Source organism: Bidens hawaiensis, unplaced genomic scaffold (assembly GCF_021521415.1).
Source record: "Bidens hawaiensis isolate Kalapana, Puna unplaced genomic scaffold, B.hawaiensis_p1.1 tig00028023_1, whole genome shotgun sequence".
Classification (NCBI taxonomy): Eukaryota; Viridiplantae; Streptophyta; class Magnoliopsida; order Asterales; family Asteraceae; genus Bidens; species Bidens hawaiensis.
In genome coordinates, this window is record NW_027494548.1 from 71,926 (window position 1) to 84,755 (window position 12,830).

At 35.1% G+C, this 12,830-nt stretch overlaps 1 protein-coding gene across 1 annotated transcript; it reads right to left on the reverse strand.

The window, feature by feature from the left end:
* Nucleotides 1–93: 93 nt before the first annotated feature.
* On the reverse strand, nt 94–3,282 carry LOC143576188 (vacuolar-processing enzyme-like). Its single transcript, XM_077060341.1, has 8 exons — nt 3,082–3,282; nt 1,829–1,993; nt 1,590–1,746; nt 1,208–1,493; nt 1,066–1,114; nt 756–965; nt 476–682; nt 94–401 (listed from the first exon to the last, which is right to left on the reverse strand). Exons 1-8 carry the CDS (start codon nt 3,280–3,282, stop codon nt 219–221), a joined length of 1,458 nt encoding a protein of 485 aa, XP_076916456.1. The 3' UTR covers nt 94–218.
* Between the last annotated feature and the right edge of the window lie 9,548 nt (nt 3,283–12,830).

Consider the following 12,830-nt stretch of genomic DNA (forward strand, 5'->3'; position numbering starts at 1 on the left):
CCGAAAATGAGTTCAATGTGTGGGTGCATAATCACTTATGTTTATCTTATTGAGACACTGCAACTGATTTTTTAATATATAACTGATAACATTACATACGGACGATATACATGCATATGAATATAAAGCTATACATGGTTGAAGACTAACAACATATACATATGATATTTGGCAAATTTAAGCATACGGGTCGACCAATCTTTGAAGAATCTAGAACATCATGCTGTGAAACCCCTGCTAAGTGAACTCCAAGGGTTTGAGGGGAAGGTGGTGCATGCTTGTGATGATGCAGCAGCCATCTGGTCATTTGTGACTCCAGAGTTACACAAATTAGCAATCGATCGCATGTGTTTCATACCGTATTGTGATAAAGATCCACAATGTGTCTCAAATGTCCTCACCTATACATACACAAGCATAATATTTAAGAAAATTGCAACAAATACCAAACCGAGAGAGACGATTACTGGCTTACAAATGTTTTAAGGCAAGTCCAGTCATCAACTAGAGGCTTTCCAGCTGATCTAACCGTGTTTAGCACCTCTGGACCCTTTTCTAAACCAAACAGAACCTTGCCAATGAGTTGTATGCTGCTGTCTATGTGCATTCTGTGAGACATTGCTTCCATAAACGTTTTCTGAGCCTCGGTTTTACTGTCAGAACCTTCTGGAGCCGTCCGGTACTGTCACAAAATTTGAGATTAATGAAGTGAACGATGAACGAAGAACGAAAGAATAAGGTTCGGGTTAGCAAACCTTATGCCAGAAATGTAAAAGATCAGCATCACGCTGGTTAACAGCTTTCGGTGACCGAAATATAGCGTTTTCTTCAATAAAAGTGAAATTTTCATTTGCAGGGTTTGTACCCATATACATGTAAAGATTATCTGTGCTGAGTGGCAAGTCTCCATATTGCATCACATGAGATCCATAATAAGAGTTATCACTTGAAGTTCTTTTCTTAACCTGCAAATATTAAATAACAAATGACACTAAATGAGTAAACTATTATTCTTTAAAAATACTCTGCGTTTGTCATTTTAAGAAACCAAACTCGTGTTCTTACCAGTTTATACTGCTGCCTGATCGTTTCTGTTCGCAGGCTATGTGCATCACTGTAAGCAATAACAGAATCAGTTAACAAAACAAGAGGGATACGCGTACCCTTGCAAAACTAGTTAAAAGGGTATTATGGTAATTTAACATACCAATCTTCCATCCAGGCGACACTATACAAGTCACCCAAACAAGTGGTATACTCAGGGGGTGGGCTAGGATAATCCCCGGGGCAATACGTGCCCCAACTGCTCTCATCCGGGCCAGAGGCGGTGGTTGCATAAATATTTAAACCTTGAGGAAGAAGACCCTCAAATATACTTCCAGACTCACAGGCTTCAAGGTAAAATACCAAGCTTTTATATGTTCCGGAAGCATGCTTTTGTTTCAACACATCAATAAGATCATTTGCATACAAGTAAGGATTTGTTGGCATCCCTGATAACATTTACAAAATTACCACAAAATATCAGTAAACTGAATAACTGATAAAAGTTGTTTCAGTTTTTTTTTTTTTTTAAATCTGTCACTAACCAAGCACACCGGGACCACCATGGTCCGTGTAGTAAATGAAGATCCGGTCATTTGGACCACTATACACAACCTTTCCGCTTCCGCCTTTAACTTTAGTTTTGTCACCGAGCAAAACAGCAAAAAAGTTGTCAACATTCACATCATCCCCGGTGTAATCCTGGTTCACGCAATTGTGACACGTCAGAAAACGAAATTATTAAATTTTGGTTATTGTAAATGGTTAAGGAGAAAATGCAAACCTTTGGTACTCCATGGTACACATCATCTCCATCTGGGCTGTTAATGATGACTCCTTGTCTGGGATTATATGGATTGTAGGCGATGTCGTCGTACATGAATACAACAATGTTTTCATCCTTGAGGCCACCGGATTTCAGGATTTGATATGCATGGCATACATCTGCCTGCAAACATAAATTTAGCATAGTCAAAAACAGACCAAATCATGAATTTCTCTTAGCTAGAAAATTAACATAGGCTAGGAATTGTTATGATATGTTTTATGTAATCATAAACTCATAATTTATAAATGTTACTTGATTAAAAAGAATTTACAAAGACAGTAACCTGTTCTAGTTCTTTCAAGTGTTTTTGTTTTAAGTTTTAACCATGGCTGATTGGACCGGACTGGCTACATAAACATCGACTGAGCTTATTTAAACCGGCCACTTGCCCGGTTGAATCGGCTATCCGACCCATGTAGTCGAACCAGATTCCAACCTTTTCTATTTTCTTTCTTCTAAAATCTAATTTACTATTTAGGGGTGGGATCTGCTACAAATAAAATTTACCTACTAAACGTACAAATAACTAGAGTAATTAATTATTATTACCTTACAGTTTTGAGCTAGAGTAATCACACTACAAAAATGAAGTAGAGTAATAACAATTACTCTAGCTTAAAAATTGTAGAGTAATAATAATTAATGTAGTTATTTGCATGCTTACGCTAAATTTGTTTCTACTTGATCCTAACACTATTTGTTTATTTCAATCTGTATATTTTGTTTACACTTTACATTCACAAAGAGTAGTTAATAGTTACATATTTTGTTTAAATCATGGTTGCAAAAATGGCGCCACGGCACCGGGTAATCTCCGAGTACTAGACGATTACTTTCCGAGTAGGCAGAGTACTCACAAATCCCATGTCGACATAGTTGACCCCACCTAGCGACTTATGCAACCATGGTTTTAATTATATATATTTACTTTAAAATTATATATGACATTGTCAGTTGCAAATCAGAATCAATGAAAACCTTGATCAAGTAGCAACAAACATAATTCACCAAAATCATCATCATCATCATCATCATCATCGTACTAAATCCCACCAATAGCAAAGCTATAATAGGGTCTGAGGAGGGTAAGATGACCTCTACCATGGGAACAGAGAGGCTGCTTCTGCTTCCGGGAGACCTCCGACTCTGATTATAATTCACCAAAAAAAAAAAAAAAACATTTGACGTGGGGTTTTAGTAATGATCACCTGATGCCTGTAGTTCCCGTAACCGTTGGATCCGGCGATCAAGATCGCCCATCGGGTACCAACGGAGTCATCGTCAACGTCATGTTTTTCCGACGGCAACCGGATAATATTATTATTAATATCATCAGCCAGTTCACGGCCGTTGACTACTGCGATCATAAAGACAGCATATAGAGTGATCAGGTGACGAATCATCTTCATCGTTGTCTACAGATTACAATACAAATATAAACAGTGTGTGTGTATATATAGAAAGTAGAAAGATAATATGTGTATGGGTACAAGCATTTAATGCTTACAGTACAAAGGGAATTTTATAATTTAAAACTTTTTTATGCTTGTATTAAGATAGCGTTTACAACAAACCCCAATCCTGAATAATCTTTTTTTAAGATAGATGTCAATTGTTTATATTGATTTTAAAACTTCAAGCTCTGACTCAATTAAAACACAATCAATGATAGGTTTTGAAACTGATACCTTAAGATTCCAAGTAGAGGTGGCAAAAAAACAGGTTAATGGAACCAAAACGAAAATCAAACCGAAACCAAGCCTGTCTGAAATTGATTATTTAGGAACCGGTTGAGACCGTATGTTTGAAACAGTTTGTAATTCTCTTCACAAAAGTTGGCTCCAAACCAAAACCTGTCAGGAAGCAGTAAAAAAATTTATCATAACTTGATAAAAAACCTGTTTCAACCTAAACCAGTCGACTTGACACTTTGTACACCTCTCTAATCCCAAATTTTAAACATCACATTTTCATATTATTGAATCAGAAAACAAATTGCAATAATTGTTTTAGGGGCCTTAGTTTTGGTTGTATGACAGTTTGGTCCCTCGTGACTCATAGCGTATGAAGTGTGGGGACAATGAATATTCTGAAGCTCAACTTGGGAAAGAGTTTTGTTCTTTTGTCTAAAAGTCATGAAAATGATTTTTTAACCATGAGAAAGACATAAAATGATTTTTATCTTTAAAATATGTTGCGTATTTTATGCTTAACAATAATGATTTTCAAGTCTAAAACATGTCTCACGTTTAATGTTTAAAATTGATTTTATGTGTTATATTTTTTTTTTGTCATTATTTACTATTTTAATTAAAAAATTAAATAAAATTTAAAAAACATATTATATTATTTAAGCCTGCCTATCAATAGATGATATAAAAAAAATTTTATTCATGCTTATTTGTGTCTACTCTAGCTCTACTGTAGCTCCATTGACTCAAATTATAGGCCGAATCAAAATAAGTTACTCAGAAAACAGTTGCTAACTTCTACGAAGTGATCTTCAACTCGATTACAAAAAAAGAATAATATTATTGTTTATTTGAACCAAGTTGCAATAACTTTTTAATCATGACTAATAGAGCAATAAGGTGTATGACGATATATGATATCCACCGACTTTTTAACTTTTACATTTTTAATTTATTTTTGTAATAAAGTTATATACAATTTAAATAATGATTAATGTATATAAGAATTATAGCGTGTAATTTTTAATATTGGACCTGGATTATCAATACATTTTTTTCCCAATTATCTCATCGTCATCCTAGTTCTTGTATTTGCTTTGAGGTTGCAGCGATTTACAAGATATTTCAAGGACTGACCTTTCCGCTTCCGCCTTTAACTTTAGTTTTGTCACCGAGCAAAACAGCAAAAAAGTTGTCAACATTCACATCATCCCCGGTGTAATCCTGGTTCACGCAATTGTGACACGTCAGAAAACGAAATTATTAAATTTTGGTTATTGTAAATGGTTAAGGAGAAAATGCAAACCTTTGGTACTCCATGGTACACATCATCTCCATCTGGGCTGTTAATGATGACTCCTTGTCTGGGATTATATGGATTGTAGGCGATGTCGTCGTACATGAATACAACAATGTTTTCATCCTTGAGGCCACCGGATTTCAGGATTTGATATGCATGGCATACATCTGCCTGCAAACATAAATTTAGCATAGTCAAAAACATACCAAATCATGAATTTCTCTTAGCTAGAAAATTAACATAGGCTAGGAATTGTTATGATATGTTTTATGTAATCATAAACTCATAATTTATAAATGTTACTTGATTAAAAAGAATTTACAAAGACAGTAACCTGTTCTAGTTCTTTCAAGTGTTTTTGTTTTAAGTTTTAACCATGGCTGATTGGACCGGACTGGCTACATAAACATCGACTGAGCTTATTTAAACCGGCTACTTGCCCGGTTGAATCGGCTATCCGACCCATGTAGTCGAACCAGATTCCAACCTTTTCTATTTTCTTTCTTCTAAAATCTAATTTACTATTTAGGGGTGGGATCTGCTACAAATAAAATTTACCTACTAAACGTACAAATAACTAGAGTAATTAATTATTATTACCTTACAGTTTTGAGCTAGAGTAATCACACTACAAAAATGAAGTAGAGTAATAACAATTACTCTAGCTTAAAAATTGCAGAGTAATAATAATTAATGTAGTTATTTGCATGCTTACGCTAAATTTGTTTCTACTTGATCCTAACACTATTTGTTTATTTCAATCTGTATATTTTGTTTACACTTTACACTCACAAAGAGTAGTTAATAGTTACATATTTTGTTTAAATCATGGTTGCAAAAATGGCGCCACGGCACCGGGTAATCTCCGAGTACTAGACGATTACTTTCCGACTAGGCAGAGTACTCACAAATCCCATGTCGACATAGTTGACCCCACCTAGCGACTTCTGCAACCATGGTTTTAATTATATATATTTACTTTAAAATTATATATGACATTGTGAAGTTATTAGGCTTAAAAGGCTTTAGGACAGTCATTGTATGTCATGGTAACTTTTTATGGTGCGTAAAAGTAGATGTGATACAAACTAAAACTACTTGATTTTACGTGGAAACTCCTTACGAGTTTTGCATGTCTTCATATATATCTTTCCGAATGATAGGCAGAAAAGCGATTACCCAGTCATACACGAGCCCGTAAGTGTTCTGATTCCCGTGAAGATAGCGTTTCAAGAAACTACAGTGATCCAGATTCGGGACTTGCAGTTGGTTACTACTCTGAAGTCTATGTAAATGTTTATCATAAAAAAAAAAAAAAAAAAAAAAAACTTATGAGTTATTGAAACATTCTAGAGTTCAACATATCAAGACTTCTTAATCATGGAGTAAGAAAGAGAACAGGAAGGAGATGAAGAGTAATTACAAACTTAATCAGACACTAAGGGTAGAGGTCAATTCGGGGTGACTTGGGGAAAGCTCATATCTCATATCTCATATCTTGATATATTACCTGATATCTGCTCTAGCCATTCTCTTAATATACACTTATATTCAAGAGCAATCTAGTCTGATTCTCACGCCGGAGGGTGGTCACAAGGAGGTACCCCCCCTTCTCAGTGACGAGCTCACGGTGTCTGTTTTGCAGGTTATCAAAAGAACCATCTTCGCCGGATCTAACCCCTCGTGGGAAACATCTATTTAACCCTCCAGATTATCCGTAATCTGCCCGGGATCGATTAGTGTTTCTTCAGGTATTTTAATGGTGTTTCTTTACAAAGCATTTTGTAATCACATAGGATTGAATGATGAGTTAATTTATGTGAATTGCCTGCCTTCAAGATTTTATTTTATCTACAAGCCCATGGGCCCCACCTGTGCACTTTCAACATATCTTAATTTCATCAAACCTTTTCCCCTAAAATTATATAATACCTAAAATAATAATAATTCTGGCCAATAATATCAACCCTCCAGAATCAACAATTTCTGTTACAAAGAAAGATTCATCTTTATTCTTTCTTCTTTCTCTATTTCATCATATACGCTTATAATCTAAGCGTTCGAATTCAAATTCGCAATCTTTATTTAAATAAAAAAAAACCCAATTCGCAAATTTGGGGCTTCTTGATTTCACAACCCAGAAGTTGAATTTGCTTCAATTTTGTTATTACCCAAGTGGGTTCCTTCTTGGATGGTGCTGAATCTTCAATTTTAGGATTTCATTCTTGTTCTGTAAGTATTTATAATAGAGCAATAAGGTGTATGACGATATATGATATCCACCGACTTTTTAACTTTTACATTTTTAATTTATTTTTGTAATAAAGTTATATACAATTTAAATAATGATTAATGTATATAAGAATTATAGCGTGTAATTTTTAATATAGGACCTGGATTATCAATACATTTTTTTCCCAATTATCTCATCGTCATCCTAGTTCTTGTATTTGCTTTGAGGTTGCAGCGATTTACAAGATATTTCAAGGACTGACCTATCATAGATTGAAGATAAGGTGAAACAGTGATTGCATTTCTCATGATGTTGATTTGTGGGGTTGTGGGTCATTGCTCAATAATATCCGCTAAGCTCATAAGATATTTTATAAAATTATTGTGGGACTTTGGCTGCCTTCTCAATGTCAGTCCATAACTCCATCCCAATAAAAGGTAGGATCATTTATGGATACTACTGATTCATCGGTCAATTATATGATGTAATCTTATTTTTATTATCAAGTATCTCAAATTACAAAATTATTAGCAACGTCAATTCATAAATACCCTAAATTTTTTTTATATTTAATTTAAAATAAATTAAACAGTCAAATGTAATTAAAATTAAATTTCATTAAAATAAAAAAATATTACATAATTTAAAACCGGAAAAATAACATACGACAATTCAAACCAAAAACTTAAAATACAAAAATTTAAACTAACTAACCTTCTTTCGCAATCACGGCGAACGATTTTTTTAGGAATGTTTGATGATGTTGTCGTTTCTTCCTCTTCGGTTTGCTTGATGTAGTCTTTGAAATTGTATGCTACTATTGTTTGAAAAATATCGTTATCTGAATCGTACGGCGGTATGAATATCCCGATATCATCATTTGAGAAATTAGCCATTAAGGGTCTCAATGAATAAAAATGGTGAAAGTTTGAGTAAATAAAAATGGTAGAGCAATGTTTTCATAATCGGATCGGATGGTGAACCGGACGGGCAACCGGTTCACCGGTTCAACCAGTTAAACCGAACGAACAAATTTTGTAAAAAAATGATGGTTACTGTTGAAAAATAAAAATTTTCAAAAGAAAAAAAATATGTTTCTCATAGTAAATTGGTTCTACTGGTTTGGTTTTCCAATCGGACCCGGTTGAATAGGTTCGGACCGGCAGGTTCTCTGGGAGATGAGTAAACTAACTACATAGAACCGGACCGGCCGGTCCGGTCTCAACAACATTAGTAGAAGACTTGAGTGAATAAAAATGGTGAAGGTTTTGTGGTATTTATTTGTGTTAATAGAGCGTAATAAATTAATAATTAATTCATTTTAATTCTTCAATTATACAATAACCATAAAAAAGGAAGCAATTTTAATGTAGCAAAAATTTGTTATGAAATGAAGCCATACACCTTATCCGCATAGAGTGACGGTGATATTATCATGCAATTTAGAAACCATACGCCCTACTTATATGCTCACACAATTTGAAAGCCACACGCCCTACTTATATGAACGCCACGTCCCCTCTACGTGCAATGGTAGCCATCTTGACAACAAAATGACGTTTATATCCTCTCTAAGTGTAATGGTAGCCATTCTTGACAACAAAATGACGTTTATATGGGAACTTCCGGTTCTAAGGAATACAGTTCACCTACATGAACTCCAACGGAAATTGGTGAGACCCAATACTTTTCAAATGATGTGATAATATTTGAATTATTTATTTGAATCGAATTATTTGAGTTTTGAAGCTGACAAATTTGATTTGAATTTAAAATAGCTAGTTCAAAATTTGATTCGAGATTGAAATTCGAATTAGAATGGATTCAATTTGAATTCGTAAAAAAATTTATTTTAGTTAAAGTTTCAAAACCACTACAAATTTAAACTCTTTTAACATAAAAAAAATACAGTCTATGAAACAAAATAAACCATAGAAAGTTACAATATCCAAAGCATCTTAAATATTCATAGTGATAACTCCCAATTACATGGTCAAAGCAACTAACAAGAGTGTTATCATTATCAATTAATAACCAAAATGATAAACTACTAACTTTTAGTCTTTTGAACTTAAATAACTTGTGTATTTTATTTTATGGTTAAGTTATTCTACAAAGAAAAAAAATACGAAGGATGAGAATGATTCGTGATCTTAAAAAATAGAAATAATAATAAAACAAAAAAAATCTCAAAAAATTTAAAAAAATAAATAAATAATCATAACTTAAAATATAAATCAAAAGGAAAAAAAGCCAACATGTTTCCTGCATCGTCCTTATTCAAAAAGATATAAATAAATAAATAAAATTAATGTGTCTTTCCTATTTATCATTGCATTTTTTTTATCTTTGTGTCTTTTCCTTAATATTGTGTCTTGTTTACTCGATATTGTGTTATATTACCCAACAATTATGTTATATTTTGTTTGACATTGTGTTATGTTTTTTATCTAGTGTGTCTTTTTTATTTGTCATTACATTTTTTTTTTGTTTATTTTCAAAACCATGTCTTTTTTTTCCTTGCATTGTGATTTTTTTTATGAGGACGGCAGGGGAAACATTTTTTTTAGTTTTTAATTTATATTTTGAGTTTTTTTTAATTATTTTTCTTGAATTATTTTATAGAGGTATTTTTTAAGGTCACGAATCCTTCTCACCATTTTTATTGTTGTGTCATTTAATATTTTAACCTAGCCCTTATATATATAGGGGAATGTTAACGTACAAATTAAATTAACGTGCTAATTTTGCGAATCAAGTATAGTAATTATATATACAAGTAGAGTAATTATGTAATTACTCTACTATTTAATTACATACTTACTCTACTTGATTCTCATAGTTAGCACGCTAATTTAATTTGTATTTGATCCAAACCATATATATATATATATATATATAGGAAGAGGTTTAAGAGAGAACTCCTTAGAGAGAACTAGAAGACTAATAAAGAAATATTTTTAATTTAATTAAAAAAATATTAAAAAGTTTTTTTTTCTTTCACCCTTCTTATTTGTTACATGTTTGGGATTCTTTATTTGCACCTCCTTTTGACTTATATAAGTTGTTTTTAATACGTTACTCCCTCTAAACTTATCAAAACTTCCTTTTTCCTTCTTTAAAAACTTAAAAAAGTTACATTACCCAACACCTTTTTAATTAATAAAAGTTAATAAGTTACATACAAGAAGGAAAAAATAAGGAATCCCAAACACCCAATTAGAGTTTGATGATGAAAGAGTTTCACAAATAAATGATATGTTTTAACCCGTTTAAAAGCTATCTGGATTTGGTGACACATGACCCGCTAATTTGTTTTTACTATAAAATTGTTTCTTAATTAGAGTTTGATGATGAAAGAGTTTCACAAATAAATGATATGTTTTAACCCGTTTAAAAGCTATCTGGATTTGGTGACACATGACCCGCTATCTGGATTTGGGATGCCATCATGACAGCAGCTAAACGTTTCGCGGAAACGGAAAAGCAACTGGGTAGAGATCTTCCCCAAAGCACAAACCTCTACACCCAGAAAACAAGAGAAAACAATGTCCTTACCGCCCGACTAAACAAAAAGAGGAAGCTAGGCATTTGGCAGTCAAGGGTAAACTTTGACACCTCATCCGGCTCGCACCCTCGGTTAGGCAGAAAGGATAACATGCCGTCGTCAAACCGGAACTCCAGATGGACGCCACTCACCAAAAGCGTCACCGAGATATTCGACACCGAGAGACTCCCATGGGCAAAGGCTCCAATAATCCGAGAGCGTCACAACGCTGATCAGAGCAAATTCTGTGACTTCCACAGGACAAGAGGCCACAACACCGAGGAATGCGTGGACTTGAAGGACATCGTCGAAGCATTTGTCAGAGATGGGACGCTCACGCACCTCGTGGCGTAATGAACGCTGAGCAGGCTAATGCGTGTAGAACCCCAGTTGGGGAAAACACGAATAAAACTGCAGCTTCAATATCGGAGACTACATACTGCGTAAACAACGAGATTCCGAACCAAGTGCATATCGGCTCGAAAGGCTCGATGACACTCCCAACAACATGGAATGGAGCTCAATTACACAGTCTGCATGTAGATCAATTCCAAACTTGTAAAAGAAAAGGCCCAGAGCCACTTCTAATGGAAATGATTCTCCTTATCACATTGACGCTGATGATCTTACATTTATGCTTAATGAGCTTTCCACACTGATATGCCGGTCTTCACCGCATACATAAGTGGGAAAACAAGTCGTTGCATGTGGAAGGCGGCAAAACCCGCATAAACACAGAACGATAAATTTCTAAAGAAAAGATGAGGAAAGCCTTCACGCAGGTCAGTCATAGGTAAAGTTTGATCATCCTACTAAATGAAAGTGCCGGTCCTAACCGCACAAATCATGATAGAGGACACCGAACTAACCTATTGACAACCGCGCGTCGAACGGTTAATTTATTCAAAACACTGATATGCCGGTTTTCACCGCATAAATAAGTGAAAAGAAGTCGTTGCGTGTGGAATGCGGCAAAACCCGCATAAACACAAAAAACGGCAAGAATTTCTAAGGAAAAGATGAGGAAAACCTTCACGCAGGTCAGCCATAGGTAAAGTTTGGTCATCCTACTAAATGCAAGTGACGGTTTTACCCGCACAATCATGATAGAGGAAACTGAACTTTAACCTATCGACAACCGCGCGTCGAACGGTTAACTTATTCAGAACACTTAGAAAATATCTTCAAGGAAAAAATGAGGAAAACCTCCACGCAGGTCAGATATAGGTAAAGTTTAGCCATCCTACTAAGTGCAAGTGACGGTCTTACCCGCACAATCACGAAAGAGGAAGCAAAACTTTAACCTATTATCTGCCACGTTGATAGGTTAACTTATTCAAAGTACTTAAGAAATTGCTAAGTTAAACTACAGTATGCACAAGCGAATCATACATTGTTTATGCGGCAAAACAAGTGCCAAATTAAACTATAATATGCATGAGCAAGTCGTACAACGTTTATAAAGCAAGAGTGACGGTCCTACCCGCACAAAGGATTTACATTCTATAAAAATTCAAGTATTACAAGAATGGCCGGGTATCTACCCGCCTACAAGAGTGTAAATCTATACAAAAACATAAACCTATCCTAACAGTGGAAAGGGATCTAAAGGTTCAAGCTTCAGGACCACTTCCTCCAAACCCACTTTTACCCGCACCATCACTTGGCTGTGGCGGTTCAAGGAAGGTCTTGAGAATGGTTAACCCATCATCAGCAGCAGCAACTTCGTTCACCTTCTCCACCACTGGATGCGGGAAGGCAGCATACTGGTTCACTGCTTGGTCATAAGCAGCTTCAGTATCCACATCATATAAAGGGAAGTTGGAAGGCGGGATGCCCTTCTCAACGAACCCTAGACCAAGCAGGAAGCCAGCCTTTTCCCCATCCGCATGAGAAGCGTTGAGGGCTGCGCTCATGGCATCGTCGTATGATGTGTCCGTGAAAACCCGATGCACAACCTACAAGAAAAAATACAAGTATCAAAACCTTTTCTTAGTGCAAAGAAAAGCGTAAAGACGTTATGAAGCTAAGCTTACCTGCGACAACGCTTCTCGTAGAAGCCATTCCTTGGTAACCAGAGCCTCCTGGAGGGCAGCTTGAGCTTGGTTACGGGCGCGTTCGGCTTCACTTTTGTTAAGGTTGGCAAGCAACACTTCTTTAGCCGCAGCCTCTTTGACGCCCTTTAG